We start from the raw sequence: 27,543 nt of genomic DNA on the forward strand, positions 1-27,543 counted from the left end.
GGATGGGAAAAATTGTGTTTTCATAACGGATAGTAGATTTATGGCGATTTATCCGTTCACTTATAGATTGTATCGTCTCCCCAATGTACAAAAGTCCGCAAGGACATTTAATGCTGTAAATTACATTTTAACTTTTACAGGTGAAAAAGCCTTTTATGGGGATTGCTTCTCCAGTATGTGGATGGTATAGGACATCTCCTTTAATAATGTGGCTGCATTGTGCACATTGGAGACATGGGAATGTGCCATTCTTCTTACTCTTGAGAAATTATTGTTTATGGATTTTTTTGGTGGATCCTACATCTGCTCGAATTAATTTATCTCGGAAGTTTGGTGGTCTTTACAGATTACGGGGGGGGGAGGGGGTTCAAAAAATTCCTGAATTTTTGGGAAGCCTTTCTGTAGAATCGGCCAATCTTCTCTAACTATTTGATCAATTTTGTATTGTAAAGGGTGGTATGTTCTCACAAACGGAATTATTTTATTCTGTGCCCTGTGTCTTGTACTGTTTTTTTTGTTTTTGTTTTTTGCGTCAGTTAAGATGTTCTTGGGGTACCCTCTTCCTATGAATTTGGTGTCAAGCTTCTCAAGCCTAGTTTTTCTCAGAGCTGGGTCACTGACTATCCTTTCTATTCTCTCCTGCTGTGATCGGAGTATGGCTCGTTTAATGGCCGGGAGGTGTGAACTAGAATACAGAAAAAGGTTATTCTTGTCGGTTTCTTTCCTATACAGGTCTCTATGTAGTCCCCCTAGGTAATTTTTTAATACAGTTGTGTCCAGAAAGTTGACTGGCTCTCAGTCATAGTAAATCCCTTATTACTTTAAAAACCGGGGACACTCTGTCTCACAATTGAAGTTTCAAATTACATTGACCCCCCGACCTCCGATGGCCCCGACATACGATAATTTCAACATGCGATGGCCTCTCAGAGACCATCGCATGTTGAAGACAGCATCAACATACAATGCTTTTGTATGTCGGGGCCATCGCATAAACGGCTATCCGGCAGCGCAGACTGCTTTAGCTGCCACCGGATAGCCGTTTACGGGGCCCCGTGTTCTCCGGTGATGGTCTCCTACCTGTCCTTGGGGCTCCGGAGCGTCCTCTTAGGGGATCCTCTGCATCGTCGGCGCTCTCCATCGACGTCATCACCTTGCTGCGCACGCCGTCCCGTCATCCAATAGGAGCGGCGTGCGTAGCGACGTGATGGTGGCGACGGAGAGCGCGGTTGCCGGGAAAGCAGAGGCCTTGCCGGAGCGTCAGGGACACCCCGGGGACATGGCGACAGCGATGGACTGCGACATCCCGGGCAGCGGTGACGGTCCAGAGCGGCGGGGACAGGTGAGTACAACTTTCTCTAACAGTGGTCTACAACCTGCGGACCTCCAGATGTTGCAAAACTACAACACCCAGCTGTCCGGGCATGCTGGGTGTTGTAGTTTTGCAACATCTGGAGGTCCGCAGGTTGTAGACCACTGTCCTATACTTTACATTGCACGGATTCCTCAACATACGATGGTTTCAACAAACGATGGTTCATTTGGAACTGATTACCATCCTATGTTGAGGGACCACTGTATTGAGGAAGTTACATTACCCAGGCGAGGTGGGGACATCAAACAACTACTGAGAATAAGGGAAGCTTTTTGGATGCCCAGATTGAATACAATCGAACCAAAAGGTCTCAATAGGGTCTATGAATTAACCAGCTTTCTTACATAACTCTAACCTGACTTCTCTCCAGCTTTATTTTATTTATTATTTATTGTATTTTATTTTTCTTCTTTCCTCTTTGTTGCTGCGGACATGAATTTAGTAGACATATTGTATTTAATTGATAAGTTCGCACATAACTTATTTTCTCATTCATTGCAGATACATACAGTGGGGATCAAAAGATTGAGCACCCCAGGTAAAAATTTGTATTAATGTGCATAAAGAAGCCAAGGAAAGATGGAAAAATCTCCAAAAGGCATCAAATTATAGATTAGACATTCTTATAATATGTCAACAAAAGTTAGATTTTATTTCCATCATTTACACTTTCAAAATAACAGAAAACAAAAAAATGGTGTCTGCAAAAGTTTGGGCACCCTGCAGAGTTAATATCTTGTACTGCCCCCTTTGGCAAGTATCACAGCTTGTAAATGCTTTTTGTAGCCAGCCAAGAGTCTTTTAATTCTTGTTTGAGGTATCTTTGCCCATTCTTCCTTACAAAAGTCTTCCAGTTCTTTGAGATTTCTGGGCTGTCTGTCACGCACTGCTCTTTTAAGGTCTATCCATAGATTTTCAATTATGTTGAGGTCAGGAGATTGTGAAGGCCATGGCAAAACCTTCAGTTTACGCCTCTTGATGTAATCCCCTGTGGATTTTGAGTGTGTTTAGGATCATTATCCATTTGTAGAAGCCATCCTCTCTTTAACTTCAGCTTTTCACAGATGGCATCAAGTTAGCATCCAAAATTTGCTGAAATTTTATTGAATCCATTTTTTCTTCTACTCGTGAGATGTTCCCTGTGCCACTGGCTGCAATACAACCCCAAAGCATGATTGATCCACCCCCATGTTTAACAGTTGGACAGAGATTATTTTCATTAAATTCCGTTCCCCTTCTTCTCCAAACGTACCTTTGCTCATTCCGGCCAAAAAGTTCAATTTTAACCTCATCGGTCCACAGAACTTGTTTCCAAAATGCATCAGGCTTGTCTATATGTTTATTTGCAAAGTTCAAATGCTGATTTTTGTGGTGAGGACTTAGAAGAGGTTTTCTTCTGATGACTCCTCCATGAAAACCATATTTGTACAAGTATTTCTTTATAGTGGAATAGGGTACCACAACTCCAGTGTCTGCCAGATCTTTCTGGAGGGATTGTGCAGTCAAATGTGGGTTTTTTCTCACAATCCTGCGAGCTGTTCTGTCTGATATTTTTCTTGGTCTTCCAGATCTTGCTTTAACTTCCACTGTTCCTGATGACTGCCATTTCTTAATTACATTCCGAACAAAGGATATTGATATCTGAAAATGTTTTGCTATCTTCTTATAGCCTTCTCCAGCTTTGTGAGCATCAACTATTTTCTGTTTCAGATTTCTAGACAACTGCTTAGAAGAACCCATGGTGCTGATTGTTGGGGCATTTAAAACCTTTGAGATTGACATCACCTGGTCTTCCCAGATGATGATTGAGAACAATCCATCACACTAGCAGGTCTCAGCTTTGCAAAGGGGGGCAGTGCATGCTATAAATCCTGCAGGGTGCCCAAACTTTTGCAGACGCCATTTTTTTGTTTTCTGTTATTTTGAAAGTGTAAATGATGGAAATAAAATCTAACTTTTGTTGACATATTATAAGAATGTCAAATCTGTAATTTGATGCCTTTTGGAGATTTTTCTTTCTTTGGCTTCTTTATGCACAGTAATATAAATTTTTACCTGGGGTGCCCAAACTTTTGATCCACACTGTATGCTGAACCTACTGGAATGTAACTCACGGCATTCTACGATATATTGACATGTGTACACGTGCATTTGTTTATGTTTTTTCCGTTTACTCCCTGTTTCCACGTACTCCCTGAATGTCATTTCCGTTACCTGTATCACTCACCTGTATACGGAAGAAAAGCCAATCACCGCCCGGCTCAGCTGTTACCCCTAATGAGCAGGATGTTACGTATTTAAGTTTGATATGCACTACTGTCTGTATACAATTGATGAAGGCAACTAGCCAAAACGTGTCTATGTTACCTGTAATATGCTATATTACTAAAGAAACACAAATAGGCATTGAAGAAGCTGGTGCCAGGATTACCCTCCACCAGCAGACTGCAAGAAGAACTCATGCAGGCACCTGGCTGCTCAGCTCAACAGGACCTTCAGCTCCGCCCTTACAGGTCACATGATGTGATATGACCACGGGCTTTTAACCTCCAGCATTCAGTAGGTACAGAGCAGTTTCTGGTAGGGCAGTCACTGCTGTTTATGTTGTGTGTGAAAATCGCTGCTTTTCAGTGACTGCCCAACCAGGACCTGCATGATGCAGGGGGGAGATATAGTATTTAAAAAAGATTTAAAAAATGTTTAAAAAAAAAAGTACTGACAGCTGCTGGCCCCCGCTCAGGACCGGGCCCTCAAGCAGTGCCCAAGTGCCCTACCTGTCAGTCCACCCCTGGTACTAATACCGGTGCCAATAACACTGATCTATGCATACTCTATGGGTGCTAAAAAACTAATATTGTCAATACAATCTACAGCTCTGTCAACCAATGGTGGTTAGTAAACTTACCAATAAAAAGAAAGCACCAAAATCCATGTGGCGCTCCTTTTTTTCTGTTGCCTGTTTGCAACTATGTGCAGCACACTAGGGCTACAGATGGTAGCAGTCTAGAAAATCTAGGCTATAAATATTCAGATTAATTTTTCTAATAGTACCTGCTGTGTTGCACAAAAACATAGAAATTAAATTGAATATTTGCAAGAAAGTAAAAATTTAGGGTTAAAAAAAGCTTCTATATCATGGTGTGAATTCTTTGAGGAGTGCAGTTTAAAAAAAAAGGGGGTGATATGAGGTGGTTTCTAGTACCTTCAGAGATGAACTGGTTCCTTGCAAAATAGATTTTGGAAATTTTCATGAAAATAAAAAAAATTGCGGTAATGCTTCTACGCCCTCTGACATCCTTAAAAGTAGAAGGACATTCACTAAATGATATCCATATAAAGTAGACATATTGTAAATGCGAATTTATGTGAAATGAATATCTTTCTTAACAGCAGAGATTGTCAAATTCAGAAAAATGCTATTTCTTTCCAAATGTTTGCCAAATTTTGGAGTTTTTCACTCATTGTAGCTGAGGGTATTGACCAAAATGTATCACTAACATAAAGTACAATGTGTCATGACTTTGCAATTGAGTAATGTCGCTTCTCGGCTGAAAGGCAATCTCAAGTATTGAGCTCTGGCAACAAGAAGCAGCTGCGTGACGTGTTGACCACAGGTAACCCAGAAGAGGAGCACACTGGGGACCGCAGCAGAGCGACTAAGTCACCGGGGAGCAGCAAAAGGTAATTAGATGTTAACCCCAGTGCTTGGACCCCTGTGATCTAAAACTTATCCCCTATCCGCATAAGTTTTATCCCATGTGATATATCCTTTAAGGGGTTCAGGTGCTGTATCGTAGCTCAGGTAAGTAGATGGGGTTGCGTTGGGACATGGCAAGTGGCAGTCACCAGAAATCCATCTCAAATGGATTCCTTCCGACAGTTGTAGCCACTTGAAGGTTTCAAGGTCCAATGCAGCATGATCACTGAAGTTAGACACGCGAAATCGTAGCCCTTGCCTAAAAATACTTAGAATTATTAGAATACTGAGCTAGACTAAATCTAGATACTAGAGAACCATAGAATGAACACCATTGTCCCAATCTGCTACATTTTAAGTATCCAAACACTGTGTATAGTAAAAACATGAGTATATTTAAAAACATAAAAATTATAAGCATTTGCCACTATTTAGTTTTCCTCTCCGCTGTTCTGAGAAACAGAATCTCAGTTGTGGCTCTGGTAAGACTATCCATATGGTGCGGCATTTTTTTTTGCCAGATGCAAAGACGAAGTGTTTGGCCGCCTTTCCTGTGGGCTCCGATCTCTAGACACTCATGCTGTTCTTTCCAATACAACAATTCTAACTCACTCGACATGTTTTTGATCTGTTTTACTCTTTCTGCATCCAGCAGTCAAGAACTGGCATTGTCTAGGAGTAGGACCTAGTACAGATCTTCAAATATAATGTTGTGTTTATACAACCTAATAAACTAATAAATAGTCCTCTACTCAGGGCCACCTTATCTAGGAGGGGCTTCTGCTTGGGCTGCCGTGGTCTAGCCATGTATTATAAGGCTAAACATTTATTTCAATTGGATCCATATAATGTTTCAAAATAATATTTTTGGCTGTACAAAAGGTCTCCTGGTGATATTGGCTGCTTGACGGGGGTTCCAACAAGAGCTGAATGAGGGATGTTCCTCAAGATGCCTCTTTTTGGAGAAGTTGTTGTCAATGTATTTTGATGTATTGCCATATATTTAATGTCTTTATATTGTCATTGTCCGATAGGGAGTTAATTTTGTCTGTAAGAGGATGCATAGAGGACCACATGAGAAATAAAGCCAATCAGGACCTCCTGCCCTTCTCCACCCAGGTCTGTCTAGACGAGAGGAGTAAGATAGTTAAGAGTAAATGTGTAGAGGAGAGTGAGTGAAGGTCCAGTCCATACCTCTCCATGTGATCTGTACCTCACCATATGAGGAGAGGCCTAAGAGACCCAAGTTGCTGCAAGATTCCAGTCCCTGAGCGACATCACCCTTCACCAGGAGTCAAGTCTGTCCACGTCAAGTTCAGACTAAGTCAGCATTGGGAAGAAGTGCCAAGTGAGCCGACAGGACCCATAGCCAAAGAAGAAGATAACGTAAGTGAAAACCTCCAGCGGCTCCGGTACATATAAGTCCACCCTGGCGGTAAGCCTTTACACTGGATTCTACAAGTGAAGTTGCAAGAGTTAGGGATTGTCATCTCTAAAGTCAAGTCAAGCTTTATCTCAGGCAAGTTCCAGTCAGTCCGTCCAAGTCAAGTTCAGACCAGTCTTAGTTATATCTAAGTCGAGGAGGAATACAAGTCCCAAAGTGCCAAGAAGCAACTATGATTCTCTATAGCATCCTTCAGTGTTAAACCCACTTAAACTGAACTGTACTTGTTATATCTCCTGTCTATGATTCCTGAAGTAAAGTTTAAAGGGAATTTCCTAAAGTGGAATATATTGTAGACAATAGACAAGGATGATATATTTTATAAGAATTCTGACCAATTTTGTCAACAGATTCAACATTATATATTATTAGGCTGGTTCTGTTGTCTTTTGCCCTCCATTATCTTTTAAACCATAAAATATTCATAAAATGATATCAAAATACAGTAGATCTCATTGAAGTCACTGAAAATCCATTATGTTTCATAATGTCTAATATGGCAATGGATGTCATTTACATGATAACATGGATAAGCCAAGTCTGCCAGGTCAGAATCCATTGATACTTAGCAGTTCTTCACTTACATCCTAGTGTTATTCTTTTTATGTCTTTACATAACTATACCTTAAAAGGGGTTGTCCAGGAATAGAAAAAAAGAGCTAATGTCTTCCAAAAACAACATCCCACCTGTCTTCGGGTTGTGTGTGGTATTACTACTTGGCTCCATTCCCTATGGAGTTGCAATATCACACACAATTGGAGTACAGGGGTGCTGCTGTTTTGTCAAGAAATCACCTCTATTTTTCTAATCCTAAAAATAACCCTTTAAAGCACCAAATATAAGTCTTAGACAAGAGCTCATCTTGAAAGCGCAACTGTGTGCAGATGGTGTGTACAGCACAGTTTTTACCTTTATTTCTGCCGGCTTTTATCACCCCCAAAAATGCATTTGATCGCAGCCACACACAGTCAGATAGGCGTGGCGAGAGGTTCCCTATGCCCCGCCGCCGCCACGCCCACCTCCGTCAGCAATGGGACCGCTGTGTGATTGACACACAGGTCCCAGCGCATGTGCCCCTCAGCTCAGCTAACGTACAAGTCAAAAACAAGCTTATTCAGATATGCATCTTCTATAATATTTGTACTGTACTCCGTGCCTGCTATCCTCTTGCTTCTTCTTTCTTCTCTCCAGCAAACATCCGCAGGACAGTCCCCGCTCTCCGCCTCTAGCACTGCACAGGCGCACTGAGGAGGCAGGCAACAGGAGTGAGCGCTTGCCTGGATACCATACACTGGGGCGCTTGTTAGCTGAACTGAGCAGCGCATGCGCTGGGACCTGTGTGTCAATGACACAGCTGTGCTGACGTACAGGGGGTGGGCGTGGCGGCGGCGGGGCATAGCTTACCTCGCGCCACACCTATCCAACCGTGTGTGGCTACGATCAAAAGCCTTTTTGGGGGGGATAAAAGCTGGCAGAAATAGGTAAAAATGGTACTGTACACACCATCTGCACACAGTACAAAGGCTGTGTGTCCGTTATATAGCCCGGAGTTCATGACAGTTGTACTTGAAGCTCTGGGCCCAAGTACAAAATCAGAAACAGAGCCCTCCCATGTGACATTAATGAAAGTGTCTGGTGCCTTCTTATAGAGCAGTGGGACCTATGGGTCTTTTGAGGCACTGTCACCCATGTTCGCTAAACTAAAACTTCTTCCTTATAGCTATTCTCCTGGTCATACAATTGTACAGAATTATATGCACAGCATCACCTTTATATGAAACATTTCTATGCATTATTTATAATAATTCATTTATTTACCTGTATTCAAATGTGAAGAGCTTTTGGTATATAGCATGAGGAAGGGAGAAACACGTCGCCATTATCCAGATGATCGCAATGTAAGCCACCCCTTTAACAGATGATATCCGTGGCTTTAATGGGTGCATGATGACCTTGAGGAGATATAACAAACACGCTAAGTTCTATAGTCTTATATGAGACCGCTTAGGTATATTATGTTTGCCATGTTATATTTAAAGAACTAAACATTAAGTTAGTCGATGGGCATTTAGCATTCAAGCCTTCAGGAGCGTATACCTCTAATGGGAGAACACACTTGCATAACTTGCACTTGATAACCATTGTAAAACAAATAATAAATAATATACAGTATACATTAAGTAAGGTTTGATGTGCTTTCTGTACATATGAAAAGGGTATACTAGTGTTTATTAACAAAGGCATAAGAACATTCATTTTAGCCTCCATTGCTTTCTCATCTGAGAGCAGCAAAAGAAAAACACAACCCCTCAAGACCTGTACCCCACCATTGGGAACTGCAGCACATGTGGAAAAAGTGGTAACAACTCACCACATCTGAGCTATAAGGATTTACTGGAACGATTTCCAAGTGAAGCAATTATAACCTGTTCAAGGGAGAGGGACTAGACACTCCAAGGATTAAAGTAAAGAGGGCAAGCTCCAGTATAAACCAGAGAATGGAGAAGACTACTAAGATAAACAATATAATGGAGAAGACTAGACTACTAAGATAAGGGATATAGTAGAGAAGACTACTAAGATAAGCAATATAATGGAAAAGACTACTTAGATAAGGGATATAATGGAGAAGACTACTAAGATAAGTGATATAATGGAGATGACAACTAATATAAGAGATATAATGGAGAGGACTACTAAGATGAGTGCGACCACGCACCTCTGCCGCCAGCCCTGACCTCCTGCTATCCAGACCACGTCTTGCCAACTCCCTCCTGTGCCTCGCATCACCTCAGCCGCCTGTGTGGTCGAGTCGTGCCAGGGGTAACCACCTGGATGCCACCCGCCGCAGCAAGACCATCCTGCTTTGCGGCGGGCTCTGGGGAAAACCATCGGCACCTTAGACTCCGCTCCCTGGCACGGCCCGCGTGATCTGCCGAACAGGTCTAGCGGATCCACTACCTAATATAATGATAAAATGGAGAAGACTACTAAGAAAAGTGTTAAAATAAAGAAGACTACTAAGATAAGTGATATAATAGAGAAGACTACTAAGATAAGCGATATAATGGAGAAGACTACTAAGATAAGCGATATAGTGGAGAAGACTACTAAGATAAGGGATATAATGGAGAAGACTACTAAGATAAGCAATATAATGGAGAAGACTACTAAGATAAGCAATATAATGGAGAAGACTACTAAGATAAGTGATATAATGGAGAAGACTACTAAGATAAGCAATATAATGGAGAAGACTACTAAGATAAGCAATATCATGGAGAAGACTACTAAGATAAGCAATATAATGGAGAAGACTACTAAGATAAGCGATATAGTGGAGAAGACTACTAATATAAGCGATATAATGGAGAAGTCTACTAAAATAAGCGATATAATGGAGAAGACTGCTAAGATAAGCAAGATAATGGAGAAGACTACTAAGATAAGCAAGATAATGGAGAAGACTACTAAGATATGCGATATAATCGAGAAGACTACTAAGATAAGCGATATAGTGGAGAAAAATACTAAGATAAGGGATATAATGGAGAAGACTACTAAGATAAGCGATATAATGGAGAAGACTACTAAGATAAGCGATATAATGGAGAAGACTACTAAGATAAGATATATAATAGAGAAGACTACTAAGATAAGCAATATAATGGAGAAGACTACTAAGATAAGCGATATAAAGGAGAAGACTACCAAGATAAGCGATAAAATGGAGGAGACTACTAAGATAAGCAATATAATGGAGAAGACTACTAAGATAAGCGATATAATGGAGAAGACTACTAAGATAAGCGATATAATGGAGAAGACTACTAAGATAAGCGATATGGTGGAGAAGACTACTAAGATAAGGGATATAATGGAGAAGACTACTAAGATAAGCGATATAATGGAGAAGACTACTAAGATAAGCGATATAATGGAGAAGACTACTAAGATAAGCGATATAATGGAGAAGACTAGACTACTAAGATAAGCGATATAGTGGAGAAGACTACTAAGATAAGCGATATAATGGAGAAGACAACTAAGATAAGCGATGTAATGGAGAAGACTACTAAGATAAGCAATATAATGGAGAAGACTACTAAGATAAGATATATAATAGAGAAGACTAGTAAGATAAGCGATATAATGGAGAAGACTACTAAGATAAGCGATATAATGGAGAAGACTACTAAGATAAGCGATATAATGGAGAAGACTACTAAGATAAGCAATATAATGGAGAAGACTACTAAGATAAGCAATATAATGGAGAAGACTACTAAGATAAGATATATAATCGAGAAGACTAATAAGATAAGCAGTATAATGGAGAAAACTAGTGAGATAATGGATATAATAAAGAAGAATGGTAAGATAAGCGATATAATGGAGAAAACTAGTAATATAATTGATATAATGGAGAAGAATAGTAAGATAAGGGATATAATGAAGAAGACTACTAAGATAAGAGATATAATGGAGAAGACTACTAAGATAAGAGATATAATGGAGAAGACTACTAAGATAAGCGATATAATGGAGAAGACTACTAAGATAAGGGATATAATGGAGAAGACTACTAAGATAAGTGATATAATGGAGAAGTCTACTAAGATAAGCGATATAATGGAGAAGACTAGACTACTAAGATAAGGGATATAATGGAGAAGACTACTAAGATAAGGGATATAATGGAGAAGACTACTAAGATAAGCGATATAGTGGAGAAGACTACTAAGTTAAGCGATATAATGGAGAAGTCTACTAAGATAAGTGATATAATGGAGAAGACTACTAAGATAAGCAAGATAATGGAGAAGACTACTAAGATAAGCGATATAATGGAGAAGACTGCTAAGATAAGCGATATAATGGAGAAAACTACTAAGATAAGGGATATAATGGAGAAGACGCAGAAAATTTATTTCCTACCTGAAATTTTCTTTTCCTGAAGACCGTAGGCGGCACGAATGGGTTAAATTTATTTGCTAACCCGGAAGAAGAGCTTACAACTAGCAATAGAATTAGAGACAAGTTAATCAAATTCAAGACACCTGTTTAGCATGCATAAAGGTACCAAGGAAACACCAAACACATGTATCGTATGCAGCAATATATTTTAATGGGGGGGTATAATTGTGCCGCCTACAGACTTCAGGAAAAGAAAATTTCAGGTAGGAAATACATTTTCTGCTTCCTGTACGTCCTTAAGGCGACACGAATGGGACATGCAAGCAGTACAAAAAGTAATTTGAAAAGGGAGGGATTACTCTTGGTTTAAAGCCCCTTTGAATCACGCTAGATCCAAAGGCTGATCCAACGGCCGATGCAACATTAAGCCTATAGTGCTTCACAAAGGTGTTAGGAGACTTCCATGTTGCTGCTTTGCATATTTGATCAAATGCAACATGGTATTTCTCCGCCCTGGAAGTAGCTGTGGATCTGGTTGAGTGTGCCCTCAGGAGAAGCGGAGACTCTTTTCCTTCCAACACGTAACAAAGTTTGATAGTATTACAAATCCATCTGGCCAAAGAAGATTTACTAGCCTTTTTCCCTCTGTTTGGGCATCAAAACTGCAGGAACAAAGCCTCAGACTGCCTGAAGGTTGCTGTTCTGTTCAGGTAAGTGACAATAGCTCTTTTAACATCCAGAAGATGAAGATTGTTATTGGACTCATCCTTGAAGACAGGTAAGATAATTTCCTGGTTGATATTAGATGTAGAAGGCACTTTGGGAAGGAACCCTGGCATGGTTCTGAGGACAACTGATTTAGGCAGTATTCTGAGATAAGGTTCCCTGGACGATAAGGCTTGAAGCTCAGATAACCTTCTGGCTGATGTGATAGCAACTAAGAAAAGGCATTTGAAAGAAAGCCACTTACAAGCAGAATCTTCCAGTGGCTCAAATGGGTGTTCACATAATTTTCTGAGAACCAAAGGCAAATCCCATGCGGGAATAGGGTTATGAAAAGATGGGCGGGGCTTGTTAACAGCCTTGAGGAATCTTGAAATTAGAGTATTTCTGGAGAACAAACCATTCAAGTTGGAGTTAATAGCTGTAAACTGGACCTTCAAGGTGTTAGGCTTGGGGCCTTTTTCAAAGCCATCCTGTAGAAACTGAAGTATAGATGTAATAACATCCGGAACACAGTTGTTCTTGAGGCACCAGGCATTATATAATGACCAAACTCTGTTGTATATTTTCAAAGTAGCTGGTTTTCTGTATGCCATCAGAGTAGAGATTACCCTCTGAGAGAACCCTTGATCCGTCAGACGTCAGCATTCATGAACCAAGCCGTAAGTTGAAGCCTCTGAAGATCTGGGTGATACATTCCTGACTGGAGGAGTAGATCTTTTTGAGTTGGAAGCCTCCAAAACATTTCCTTCGAAAGAGATAATGCGAGCGGAAACCATGCCCTTCTGGGCCAAAAGGGCAGGATCACAACTGCCTTCACTCTCTCATTGCGGATTTTCTGCAGGACTCGAGGAATTAGCGGAATCGGGGGAAAGATGTAAACAAAAATCCCTGTCCACCTGTTCATTAGACCATCCACTGCTACTGGACCTCCTATTCTCGAGAGAGAGCAAAATTTCAGGAGCTTCTTGTTCAGATGATTGTCCATCGCATCCAAAGTTGGAAGGCCCAACTTCAATGTCAACATTTTGAAGATAGTTGGATTCAGTTCCCACTCGCCTGGAATCACATGGTTCCGACTCAACCTATCCGCTCTGGTATTCTCTGAACCTCTGATGTGGACTGCTGAGATTGAAAGAAGGTTTGATTCTGCCCAGGCCATTATCCGAGCACATTCTTTTTACATAGAATGACATCTTGTCCCCCCCTGCTTGTTCAGATAGAACACAGAGGGGAGGTTGTCTGATTGAATCTGGACAGCTTTCTGAAAAATCCAGGGTTTGAAGTGGAAGAGGGCTTTCCGGACAGCAGTCAATTCCTTCAGGTTGGACGACATCTTCAGTTCCATTTGGGACCAAGGCTTCTGGACCCACCGGTCCCCGACATGGGCACCCCAAGCTAAACCTGAGGCATCCGTCGTGAGGATCACCGGAATCTGATTCCGAAGAGATCTGCCCTGAGAGAATCGATTTGGATGCAGCCACCACCTCAGATCCTTCTTCAAGGAAACGGGAATTCTGATGAGGTGATCCAGAGAATGTAAGGACCGGTTCCACCTGCTGAGAATGTGATCTTGTAGCATTCTGAAATGGGCTCGAGCCCAAGGCACAGCTTCTAGGGAGGAGGTTAGCATCCCTAATATCTTCATTGCTTCCCTCACTGAACATGAGTCTGATGCAAGAAGATTTCTGACCCCCAACTGGAGAATTGACCGTTCTCTGGTGAGATAGGAAAAGCTTCATCTGGAGTGTGTCTATGGAGAACCCTAGGTAAGATATTACAGTGGAGGGGGTTAGGCAGGATTTCTTGATGTTTACTAAAAACCTGTGGGTTTTGAGAAACTGAAGAGTAGTGTTCAAATGAAGAATCAACAAGTCTTGACTCGGGGCCCTTATTAGCCAATCGTCCAAGTATGGTGTGACTGAGATTTCTTGGAGGCGAAGGGCTGCAGTGAGAACTACTACAATCTTGGTAAATACTCGGGGAGCCGATGTGATGCCGAAAGGTAGACATGTGAATTGGTAATGCAGAATCTTGTGATGAACTAGAATGGCCACTCGTAAATATTTTCTGTGAGACTGAAGGATTGGGACAAGAAGATAAGCGTCTTGAAGGTCTATGGTAGCTAAGTAGTCTCCTACTTCTAGACTCATCACTGCTGAGCGAATAGATTCCATCCTGAATTGGTGTTTGAGGAAAAAACTGTTCAGAAAGGATAAGTCCACCACCAGTCTCCAGTCCCCTGAGGACTTGGGAACTGCGAAAATCGGAGAGTACAGTCCCTTGAATCTCTCTTGATGTGGAACTTCTTCTAGTGCATGTTTCAGGATGAACTGCTCTACAAGGTCTTTTACCACAGGTGTGGATTTGTTGAGAATAAATCTTTCTGGTGGGAAGGATTTTAACTCCAGAGAGTAACCTTTTTTGATGATATCTGAGACCCACAGATCTGATGAGGTATTTTGCCATATCTGTGAAAAAAACCTTAACCTGCCCCCTACTGGAATGACACTGCTGGCGTCAGGAATCTTTATTCTTGGCAAAGGGTTTTTTACTAGCGGTGGCTGATTCTGACTTTTTCTTGGAATCAAATCTCCGGCCTTGAAGAAAGGAGTAATTTCCTCTAGAGGATCCTCCGGATCTGCCATAGAATGCTCTGGAAGATTTCTTCTTCTCAACTTAAAAGGCAATATCTTTCTCCTCATTATAGGATTTTAGAATTTCCTTAAGATTCGGCCCAAAAAGAGAGGAGGGCTGGAAGGGAAGGCTTACAAAGGTGAATTTTGAGGCTATATCTCCCTTCCACTGCTTTATCCATAAAGCCATTCTGGTGGCGTTAGCGAGAGCCAAGGATCTAGAGGAAAACTTCATAACATCAATCGGAGCATCACATAAAAACTCCGCCGCCAGTTTCATCATTTCTACACCCTTGAGAAGACGGTCTCTAGGGACGCCATCATCAATATCTTGGGATAGCTGACTGAGCCAAATTCTAAGCGCTCTAGCTACTGGAACGGAAGAGGCTGCAATTTTAGAAGTGGCGGCTGCCGCTAAGTAATTCTTCTTAGCTAAGCTGTCTGCTTTTCTATCAAGTGGATCAGAAAGCTTAGTAGACTCTTCAGAAGGGAATAGAGATTTTTTTGCCATTCTAGCAGCAGCTAAATCCAGCTTAGGCGGCTCCTCCCACTCGGCGGACGCTTTAGGATCCAACCGGTATGTAGTTTTAAATCTTGCTCCTGTGTCAGTTTTTTTATCAGGCTTAGACCAATCCTTTTTGAACCAATCGGACAGTATTGGGTGAGAAGGTCCCAGATACTTGAGGAAAATAATAAAGTTGGTCTTTTTTAGGTTTATGCCCCACATCTTTTTCGGACTCAACCGTGTCTTTTAACTGCTACTAATAGTTTTGGATATTTCTCTTTAGGCAGGAGATAAAGGTCATTATCCATATCCTCAAATATAACCTCCGAATCAGAGGAATCAGAGCCAGATATAGAAGAAGTATCTGAAGAAACTGGAGAGGTGAGGTTTTTTTTTTCACGTTTTTTCTTTTTAGGAACAAGAGACTCTTTTAATTCTTTAAATGTGCTGGACATTTCCCCTTTAAGCCATTCTAGGAATTCACTGGGTTGCAGATTAGAAGGGACTTGACAGGAATTACAAGTATCATTTTCCCAGACTTCCGGGAGTGGCTGCTGACACTGCACACAGATATTGTGGCGAGACTTCCTTCTGGCTTTAGGCATCTGCAAAAAAATAAAGAAGTAGCAGTGTAAGACCAGCAAACCGCCTTAAAAGTAGAGGATATGCCCCCGATCATAAACTACCTTAACACTGACCGGGATCAGCTGCCTAGGCTGAGCGCAGCCCAAGTACACCCAGCCGGCGTTTAAATAAACAGCAGACTGCCGAACTTCCGGTCCGTACCGGAAATGAGGTCCAGCGCATGCGCACTCATCCCAGCGTCCGAAGCCAGCGCCATCTTGGAGTCCCTCGCTCTATTGCGGACACAGGGGCGCAGGCCGGAAGTGGGGCAAGAACAGGTGTCAGGCTGGAACAGGACCCGGCAATCTTGAATGGGGATGCCGCTGCCGTCACAGCACATGATTTTACCGCCGTATCTTCGATCCGTGCGGCGGAAGGAATGGCTGAGGGATCGGAATAGCACCCAGTATACGGCCGACCTAATAGAGATCTTAGGGACCCAGAAGCCCTAGGTATGAGACCCACTTGTCTCTTCATGTCTTCCTCGGTGAGAGAAAAAAGAATACATGTGTTTGGTGTTTCCTTGGTACCTTTATGCATGCTAAACAGGTGTGTTGAATTTGATTAACTTGTCTCTAATTCTATTGCTAGTTGTAAGCTCTTCTTCCGGGTTAGCAAATAAATTTAACCTGTTCGTGCCACCTTAAGGACGTACAGGAATACTAAAATAAGCGATATAATGGAGAAGACTACTAAGATAAGCAATATAATGGAGGAGACTACTAAGATAAGCAATATAATGGAGAAGACTACTAAGATAAGCAATATAATGGAGAAGACTACTAAGATAAGCAATATAATGGAGAAGACTACTAAGATAAGCGATATAAAGAAGAGGACTACTAAGATAAGCGATATAATGGGGAAGACTACTAAGATAAGCGATATAAGAAAGAGGACTACTAAGACTCCTGCATTTCTCAGGGGAGTGCAAAAGAGTGGTAATTGTCTGAATCCGATTTGTTCTGAATATTTTTGCATTTGTAGATGGTATGTATTTGCTAGTTCTACTTTTATTCTTAATCAGGAAAAAATTCTGCTCTAATTTATTGTTATTGCCGGTTATACGCCTATATGTCCCAACATAAAAATAAGACTACATTTCAACAAAATTAACAACCCTCGTCCAGTATCAGGCAAACATCGGCAGATACCAGCGCCCAAAAGGCCCATAAAGTTGTGGCTACGTCTGCATTCTGTTAAACTATGCCTCTTGTGGAGCAGGGCCAACTTATACTTGTACGAACCGAGCTCAGAACAGACCCCTAAGAATATGTTTTCAAAGGGACCTGATCTGGGATGTGGAACATGTATAAAAAGTAGATAATCTCCAAACTAGCAGGTTCTTTCTATTTATTGCTTCCTGTCTATTATGTGCCCTTTGTAAAACAAAGAGAAAAACAGGCGCTCCCTTGTGAAGAACCAACGGGATCACAGGTGTGTGGGAGGGGAGGGAAAAAGTGAAGGCTCACCCTGCCAGGTTGTGTGCACTCCCACACAACCAAGATGTGCGTTCGATACAATGATCCCGGTCTGCAGCCTTCCCAGAAATAGCAGAGAGATATAAAGCGAACTTCGGAGGAGATGGGAATACCGGCGCTGACCAAGGAGAAGACAATAGAGCCAGGTGTGTAGCGAACAGATTTAATCCAATGCGACGCGTTTCACCGCGCTTGCGCGGTTTCATCAGGCATCAGGTGTACTATGTGCCCTTTAGTACACTACATTTCCTGTATGGATTGCATTATAACTGCATGAAAGACGACATTCCACACACTAAATAGAATTCTACAGAAATAAAAAACGACAAGAAAATAAAAGAACGCGACACAAGAGCTGACAGTGAGCCATTTGTTATCAGTACTTGGTGATATCTATACTAATGTATGGTTCTTTGAAGATTATTCTATACTGCAGCTTATCGACCCAGAAATAATGTTCAGTAGACTGCATTTATTCCCTGAAGGGTTTTCCCGTAAACCTTTATATGTAGCATCAACTTACCTGGTGTCTATCCACTGCGATTGCTGTGAGGGTCAGGGCAGAGACGTGCAGGGAGCAATACTGTGCGAAGCGGCTGACATGGCACATGCCTTTTCCGAACATCCAAGTGCTATTCACGAAACGGGCCTGTGGAGAGTTCAGGACACAGAAGATAAACATAAGGGGAAAAATAGGAAAAAACTGTCTCATTCAGATGGGATGTTCAGGTTTTAAACAGATGAGTGAATAGTTGATCACTGTCTCTTTAAGAGTTGTTTAATGGGGTACTCCACTGGAAAACATATATATATATTTTTTTTAATCAACTGGTGCCAGAAAGATAACAGATTTGTAAATTACTTTTATTAGAATTTTTTAATCCTTCCAGCACTTATCAGCTGCTGTTATGATCCACAGGAAGTTCTATTCTTTTTGAATTTCCTTTCTGCCTGACCACAGTGCTCTCTGCTGATACCTCTGTCCATTTTAGGAACTGTCCAGAGTAGGAGCAAATCCCCATAGCAAACCTCTCCTGCTCTGGACAGTTCCTGACATGGACTGAGGTGTCAGCAGAGAGCACTGTGGTCAGGCAAAAAGGAAATTCAAAAAGAAAAGAGCTTCATGTGGATCATAACAGCAGCTGATAAGTACCGGAAGGATTAAGATTTTTTAATAGAAGTCATTTACAAATCTGTTTAACTTTCTGGTACTAGTTGATTAAAAAAAATGTTTTCCGGTGGAGTACCCCTTTAACTAGAAGATCTACTGCCTGAAAAGTCTCAAGTGTGCTTTCCGATCATGTAAGTGGCATACTTGGGTAGATGCAGTCGCTGATAGAATACTGGAACAGACCAATTAGGTGCTCTCTACTGTGTAAGGCCTACACAGGTTGGTTTACTGTGGTGCAGATACTTTTACTCTTACTCAAAGGTTTTGTGTACACTGAAGAACTTCTGTGACATGTGGAGCCACACAGCACTAATTGCGAATGTAGCTTACTAAAGAGATTAGTGTATGCAGAGGGGTCCTTGTTTAGTTATATCCTCCTCTGGCTAAGCAGAACTTATTTCTGGAAGTTCGAACTTAAGGCACAATGCCCTCACAGTGTGAACTGGAGAAAACCTTTTGGGTGAAATCATTGACCCAAATCTGATTGGATGGAACTTGCAACTGAAACAGGACTTGTGACTTACTTGAAGCAAGATTTCACTTGAACAGGATACAGAACAGGATTGGCCTGAAGATAGCTGAATCTAGGACAAACACTCAAGACTAGATGTATCTTTGCCTAGCAAGAGCAGAGCTAAGAGGTGTTGCTCCGGTAAAGGCAGTCTTTGACTAACTGGTTTAGTATCAGCCCTCTGGTAAAGGAGAGTTGGACTAAGCATTTTTCCTATAGCCGTTTTGAAAGTTTCTTCATAGAATATAGCAGGAGAGGATGTCATGTGACCAATGAATCACTCATTTGATACAAGACATGCAAAAACTTAAAGTGAATCTTACAGCAGGTTGGGCATCCTTACCTACTTATAGATGCTAAATCTTTATCTGTAATATCAGTTTTATTAGTATGCACATGAGGCAATTCAGTGCACTAGGGGAGTTCCTTTAACGCTTTGATGCACCAAAACAGCTGCTGAATACTGGGCCCCCCCTCTGTAGTGAAATAACTCTAATCCAGTAGGGATGTGGGGAAATGAACACATGTCTATGCTGCTGTCTTTGGGAGTGGGGAGAAGGACTAGGAACAAAAGTCCACTTTGCTGTTGACTATGTGAGAGTGAGGCCATGTTCACACAGTGTAAAATGTGCGGAATTTATGCCTGGAAAAGATAGGCAGACATTCAGCACATTTGAATAAACCGGGGGGAGCTAGGGCCACTAGGAAATGCACAATCATGGGTTGGATCCAAGTGGTAGTAGGCGGTTAGAACACTCCTGTTACTCACAGTTTTGAGTGCTGCAGTGCCCTATAGTAGGATGTAGGGTGGCGAGGTTCATGGCATGGAAGTCATGTAGTACTGGCTCCAGAAGAGGCTGACTTGGACTCCAGTAGTTGCAGAAGGGCAAATGTCCCTGTCTTCTTTTACCAGCTGCTGCCCATTATTGAGTTGTGGGGTGTCTGAGTAAATAAAAGTTTGCTGGATACACATGGTGTGAATTAAGTACTAGCTAAAATTACAAATGTAATTATCTGCATTAATATTCTGCATTTTACTTCCATTTTATGCATATACGGAGGTAGCCAGATAGCAGAGGGTTAATATCCCATGCATTGTATTTTACAGCTGAATGATGATTTAGTCACATGTTGACTTCTAGTCACTTATTGCAGGAGCCAGGTCCAGGTCCAACCCTACTCTCCTGGGGAAAGAGGTGGACCTAAATCAGTTAGTCATGAGTCAAAGCCTGGCACTTGCCAGACTCACACGTGATCAGCTAGCTCCAGTCAGTGCCACATGTACATTTGGTTGATGTTCCTAATCCAAGTTCCAGTACCACTGCAAGGATACAATTGGCTAAGCCTCCAAAAAGAAGAACATTTCCAGAAAGAATAGAGCTGAACAAGGACCTTTCTGTATTTAACTGGTCTGTTTGGGCGCCTACCAGCAGTCCAGTGCCAGCCTGTCTGCCAAGTCACGGAGGACATCCCTAAATTCACCTGAATGTCGTGTCACAGATTACTGTAAAAAGTGTCATCCTATATTACATCTTACACCACAGTTAATCACCTCATGAGGATTCTCATCCAGAAGTTTTAGTACTTTAGGGTGCGTTCCCACAGGGCGTATACGCAGCGTATTTGACGCTGCGCAAAATGTATGGCAGCAGCGGGAAATACGCTGCGTATTCCTTGCTCACTATACACACAGGGCTTTCCGGCGGCAGCCCTATGTGTACAGTGAGTTTTGGAGGCGGAGCCGCGCGTCGCAGACACGCCTGCACACGGCCCCGCCTCCAAAACTCACTACACACATAGGGCTGCCGCCGGAAAGCCCTGTGTGTATAGTGAGCAAGGAATACGCAGCGTATTTCCCGCTGCTGCCATACGCCCTTTGGGAACGCACCCTTAGACTTGAGAACTTGTGGGCTAAAAAAAAAACTGTAAAACCCTGCAGAGGAGATTTTCACGTACTCATGCTAAAGCACTTCAGGATTTTAAACATTCATCAAAGCATCATTTTAAGGGACAGTGACCAAATCAACATTCTTCTTACTCCTAAGCTGTACCATTCAAAGCTGTACCCAGGTGAGTAACGTTTACAAGTTATTTCCCAAAATCCTAACATGGGCTTTTATGCATCAGCAGCTTCACTGACATAACAAGTTGTGGGTCACAAAGAGATACTGGGTAACACCATTTTTCTATGTGACATATTCATCAGAGACTACTACACCCATCATAGCTCAGGTTGGGAGCACAATTTAACGCTAGTACACCGAGACAGGATTTGTAGATGGTGGCTGCCGGGATGATGCCAGTCTGCCCACTTCCTCGTAAAGGTAGCCACCGGATAAACTGGTATTCTAGCTGACCCAGACCATGGTCTGTCTATAGTGTATCCACATGAAAAGTAATGCAGTACATGTTACATGTTCAAACTCCCAGTGCCCATACTGACACACTGAAACAAATCAACTGCCACACAACAATTTACAACTTCAGCTGCAGCAGGACTGGGTACTCAGAATCTGCAATAATACATGCCAGGTAAGTAGGAAGATGATGGATGCAGTCATCTACCCGTCCCCCAATGCTATTGCCATGATGGATGCCAGGGAAGAAGGAAAATGAGGGGCGTCCATGCTTTCTTGTCAGGAAGGAATGCAGTCATCTATCTTCTGCTGCTGCTCTCAGATCCAACAGAACAGCACATGCTAAATAGAGACTTTGTAGAAAAAAAATGATGGGAAAAATGTTTTCTTCTAATCTAAAGCTATTAAACCCTAGATGACACAGGATGTACATGCATGCCCCTGGTCGCGGTCGGGGTGTATTAAGAGCGCTCACAAACTGAGGGCGCTTCATACCTGGTAAGTTCCGGCTACTAAAGCTGATGAAATTGCCAATACCCGGCATTAAAGGGGTATTCCGGCTTTAGACATTTTATCCCCTATACAAAGGATATGGGATAAGATGTCCCAGCGGCGGGCCCCCCGCGATCTCCCTGCAGCAACCGCATTATGTGCAGAGCTGCCTCTCCAGTCTTGGAAACCGGAAGTTTCTGGGACTGGAGACGTGACGTAACACCACACCCCCTCGTTATATCACGCCCCCTCCATTTATGTCTATGGGAGGGGGCGTAACAGCCATTAAGCCCCCTCCCATAGACATGAAGGAAGGGGGTGTGACATCACGAGGGGAGCGTGGCATTACATCACGTCTCCAGTACCGGAAACTTCCGGTTTCCAAGACTGGAGAGGCAGCTCTGCACATAATGCGGGTGCTGCAGGGAGATTGCGGGGGGTCGCTGTGGCGGGCCCCCAGCGATAAGACATCTTATCCCCTATCCTTTGTATAGGGGATAAAATGTCTAAAGCCGGAATACCCCTTTAATCCTTCAGCTCTAAAAGTGTAACAAAAGTGTTGCCGGTTCTTTGTGGGACCTCCGTGGACCGATCACAGGGTCCCGATCAGCCTGCATGATGCCCAAAAGGTCCCTGTCTCTATGCTATCCACTCATCGAAGAAGAGCGCCAATAACACTGATCAATGTTATGCTATGGCGTAGTGTTGCTCAGTGTATGCAATTGAAAGTCCTCATAGGGACTAAAAAAATGAAAAAAATGTAAAAAAAAAATGTGTTTATAAATGTGAATAAGCCTCTTCCCTAATAAAAGTTTGAATCTTCCCCCTTTTGAAATTGAAATAAAATAATATAAACAAAAATATACACATTTGGTATCGCCATATGCGTAAAAGTCTGAACTATCAAAGTATGATGCTAATGAAAGCGCACAGTGAATGGCATAAAAGTAAAGAAAAAAAATCCGAAATTGATGATTTTTAGTCACTTCATATACCAGAATTTTTTAAATAAAAAGCAATGAAAAAGTCCCATCAAAACAAATATAGTACTGATAAAAACTTCAGATGAAAATGCAAAAAATGAGCCCTCATATATCCCCATATACGGAAAAATAAAAGGGTCAATTTTAAGCATACTAATTTTCTTATGAAAAATTATAATTTTTTAAAAGTAGTAAAATAAAAGAAAACCTATATAATTTGGGTATTGCTGTAATCATGTAGACCTACAGAATAAAGATAAGGTGTCATTTTTTAACGAAAAGTGCACTGCATAGAAACTGAAGCCCCCAAAATGTAAAAAATGGGGGCTTCATTTACCAAATTTACAAAAAATTTTCAATTTTGTACCCACAAATAATTTCTTATTTTCTCCGTAGATTTTGTGGTGAAATGATTTATGTAGTTACAAAGTAAAAAGTTAAAAAAAAAGTTTAAAAAAAACAAGCCCTCATATGGGTCTGTAGATGAAAATTTGAAAGTGTTATGATTATTTTAAGGGGAGGAGAAAAAAAATTAAAGTAGCAAAAATTAAAAATTGGCCTGGTCCTCAACGGGTTAAAAGTAGTAAAATAAAACCTGTATAAATCAGCTATTGTTGTAATCGTATGGACCTACAGAATAAAAATAACTAACCTGTCGTTGTGTAAAAACAGAACCCCCCCCCCCCCCCGTTGCAAAATAGCATTTTTAGGATTTTGTAATAAAGAGTGATGTCCCACAGTACAATTGGTCCCGCACAAAACAAGCCCTCATAAGTGAAAATTTGAAAGACTTATGGGTATGAAAAGGCGAAGACAACAAAAAAAAAATTCAGAAATGAAAAAAACGGATTAGTCCAAAATGTCACGCCCTTGATAAAGTACCTCCCATAAGTGTCCATAGAAAATACTTTCACATTTTGGAAACTATCAAAAAATCGAAAAATAACAAAAGATTCTCCTTTCCATAGAAAACATTTTGGTCTCTAGAGCAGTGTTTCCCAACCAGGGTTCCTCCAGCTGTTGCAAAACTACAACTATCAGCATGCCCGGACAGCCTTTGGCTGTCCGGGCATGCTGGGAGTTGTAGTTTTGCAACAGCTGGAGGCACAAATGTGATTAAAAAAAATGTCTCCATGCAGAAAAGCCTTTTCTCCTATTTTTAGACTCTAATAAACCCGATGTGCGAAGTTAATAAACCAGGGGAATATGCAGATTGGATCTGATCAATGGCGCACATTGCCAATTACAGCCAAGGAGGAGATCAAGAGGGCAAAGCGCGACACAATGAAAGGACTCATTACGAGAAAATTACGAGAAAAATGTCAATTGATGTAAAAATCAATGACTCCTCATACTTATATGGTGTGAGACACCGGAGGCTTGAGTGCTTGAGACCCCAAGACAGGGTCACGTTTCGTATTTTCGGTTTAAAAAAAAAAAAGTGTTGCCTAGATTTTTTTTTTTTTTTTTTACGATTTAAAGCCAGCGTTTATTGATGTGCTTTATAAGCAGGCCCCATGGACATAGGCACAATGCTCATTATCAGACCCTATTTTTGTAAATATATCCTTCCTGGGATTATTGTTGTGTATTATCTTGCAATTACATGAAGTGCCCAGTAGATGGCGGACTGCGCACCCAATCGAACAGAACAGAGACTAAAGCTAGGGAAGGAGGTTTTGTGGACATGTGCTTGTGGCCATCTTGGATTTTTCAGTTCCAGCAGAGCGAAGAGAGAAAGGACACAGAGGGAGAGCCAGTGAGGGGTTCTGGTTCAAAGAGTGTTGCAGCAGCTGCTAGCAGGTTGATCAAAGTCCAGTGCTGGTAGCAGCGATGTCTCTGTGAGAAGTGAAGAGAATTTAAAGCTGCACTGTCCTGATTTACGGACCTTAAAAAGACCTTAAGATCCATTTGCAGACATTTTGAGAGTTTCATCCTACTCCAAGTAATACTGTGGAGCTAGACTTTGTATGGTCCTCATCTATTAAATGTGCACCAACTGAAGGTACCCAATGACTGCTAGTGTGAAGATTAGAGTGGGTCACAGGTGTGCTTGTGGGTGGGTGAGACCTACGTAAACATTGTATTTGTCGGATTTTTGTGCTATACTATACCATACTGTTTGTTATGTTATGCATGGTTGTTTTCCTTTATGCAATACAATGTTAGTATCAAGTTAACTTTGTGTCAGTCTTATTATTTTCTCAAAAATGTTCGCAATGGGACCCCACATCCATAACCCAGACGATCCATTGGGAGCACTGCCGCAGATTCCCCCCCCCCCCCCCCCCCCCCCCCCTAGGTCCCAGGTAGCGAAGGCTCAGGTTCGGCTTGCCGATCGTGAAGAGGTAACAAGGGTAAAAAAAAAAACACAGGGATGAAGGTGAACACCCATCCTAAAACCCCATGACATAAGCATACTCTTTTACATGTGCAGAGGTCATTCTACAGGAGAGGGGGAGGCTAAGCTCACATTATCTTCTCTATTTACTGCTGTCACCTTTTGCTGTAATGCTGTACTGATCACTTTTAAGCACCCCCCACCTTATCATCACAGACAGAACATGCCATTATGCTCTGAAAGCGTACCAGTCATATCACAGAAAAGTAAGGCTTCTATATGTTACTCACTAGGTCATGCAGATTCTTTACATGTCTTTACATGTTTTTTATGTGTCCAGCTTCTGACTTTGGGTCACAAATCCACTGTTCTGCTGCTCATTCACTCTGACATCCACTGCTCAGGAAAGGGTGTGTCCAAGGCAAGCACTGAGCCCGCCCTCACTCACCAAGCATTCACTTCCTCCCTGAGTCTGCTGTGATTTGCTGGGTCTCTTCATCCAATCACTGCAAGCTGCTCTGTAACCCAATCCTCTCTGTTTTCATGCTGTAGTCTGATAGGACCGGAGTGAGCACAGAGTAGTGCTAGCCCCACCCTCACTTCCTGGACTTTCTCCCAGCCTGTGCTTCAGCTGGGACAAAGATAATGCTGCAGCCAGACAGAATTATGTTCTGGATGGTATAGGGACCCCTAGTGGTCTTTTTTATAAGCCATAATTTCTATAAAAAAAGGAGATAACATTTTTAGATGAGGTATATAAGAAAGGTTAATGTTTGGCCAACATGTACAACATATAAAAAGTTTTTGATTTTGACTGCACCCAATAAAAATCCTATAAGCATGCTTGACTTTGAGAGAGCACCAAGTGGCCATGCATGGTATTGCAAGAGGTTTACACACTTTTGAACTGATGAATTTGAATACATAAGGAAAATAAGCATCATATGTTTATGATTCACCGTCCGCACGAACCTAATAGGTTACTCTGTGAATCGATGCATTATCACCATGTCCTGCCTCGGTACGCCACTCTCCAGGGCTTAGAAGGCTATTGCTGTAGATATTTTTTTAGATCTACTCCCTCATGTTATTATGTATGCAGCTTGTGCATGATTAGATTTCCAATGTAAAATGATGACGGATTCCCTGGAACATGTTCCGTGTGATATTTTACAGCTGTAGGAGATATTATCATGCAAACCAGCTCTGGGCTTTGGAAAAAGAAATTGAATTTTTGCAAATGTGTTTATCTGTGCTAAATGAAAGAAAGCTAAAAGACGTGTCAGTAAAGATTATCTGTCATAGAAGAGAGTTTATCCATAAATCTGATATCAACCTGGGAAATGACTGGCACCTAATATAGCCCCATCTATAACAATGTCTATACTGGATCATTGATGAAGACATTCAATGCCTGTCCCCAGGCAACTAATCCTATTGCTCTAATCCCATAGGTTGTTTGAAACTAGGCTGTGACATCCTTTTCTAGACTGCCCCAGTACTTGCTATTGGGGAAATGTGATTAGGACATATATTCTCCCATGATACAGACCACAGAAATGTCAAGAATAGAGAAACACTGCGGAAGAAAGTCAAGAGAACTATGATTGGCGTACATTGGATTGATAGTATCTGACTGTACTGCTGCCTAAACCATTCAATAGCATTGATAAGCACAGGCGGCTAAACCTCTCCAGTGATCAAGAAGCAGACGTGACAAGTATTTCAAGACTATTGTGATTTCACAACTTCTAGAGCCGTGTTCTCAAAACTGTGGACCTCCAATGCCCAAAGAATTATGTAGAGGTTCTTGTGCTTACCTCTTTTTGCTGATATGGCAGGCATGGGATAGGCTCTGTTTCATGTTTGCAAATCCACAATAATGTGGTTTTGTAATGCTGCCTACATTTCCTGTGAATCCTCTGAGAGGGGTCAGGTGTTTGATTAGTGCACCAGGTCATCTAATGAAGCTGCTAGTGCTGGCTGTTGCAAAACTACAAATACCCCCATGCCTGTACAGCCGTTGTCTTTCTTGATTCATTTACCAAAAATGCATCCTTACCCTAGAAAAAAACAACTCAAAAGTCTTAACCACTAGGTGTCTCACTATCTTGCAATCTGCTGTCCACTGATTTTTCTTAGGGGAAAGCCATCTCTAGTAACAGCCTCCCCAAGACAGGACAAAGAAAATGGGGGGGGGGCAGGACTTTTCTATTGCTAAGAGGGAAAGGGATTATGTAGCTGTAAACTGCATCTGATTTCCATGCAAGGTAAATCAAGGCTTC

The 27,543-nt window shown here is 41.7% G+C and overlaps 1 protein-coding gene across 1 annotated transcript in view; it reads right to left on the reverse strand.

Moving 5' to 3' along the window:
- The window catches only part of GPR83 (G protein-coupled receptor 83), a 63,476-nt gene that overhangs the window by 30,521 nt on the left and 5,412 nt on the right, over positions 1 to 27,543 (reverse strand). The window contains exons 2-3 of the mRNA XM_056561489.1: positions 17,927 to 18,052; positions 8,336 to 8,469 (exon numbers count right to left, since the gene is read on the reverse strand). Of these exons, the coding sequence (XP_056417464.1) occupies positions 8,336 to 8,469; positions 17,927 to 18,052 (260 nt within the window). The remainder of the gene's footprint in view (positions 1 to 8,335; positions 8,470 to 17,926; positions 18,053 to 27,543) is intronic.

This window comes from Hyla sarda, chromosome 2 (genome assembly GCF_029499605.1).
Source record: "Hyla sarda isolate aHylSar1 chromosome 2, aHylSar1.hap1, whole genome shotgun sequence".
NCBI lineage: Eukaryota > Metazoa > Chordata > Amphibia > Anura > Hylidae > Hyla > Hyla sarda.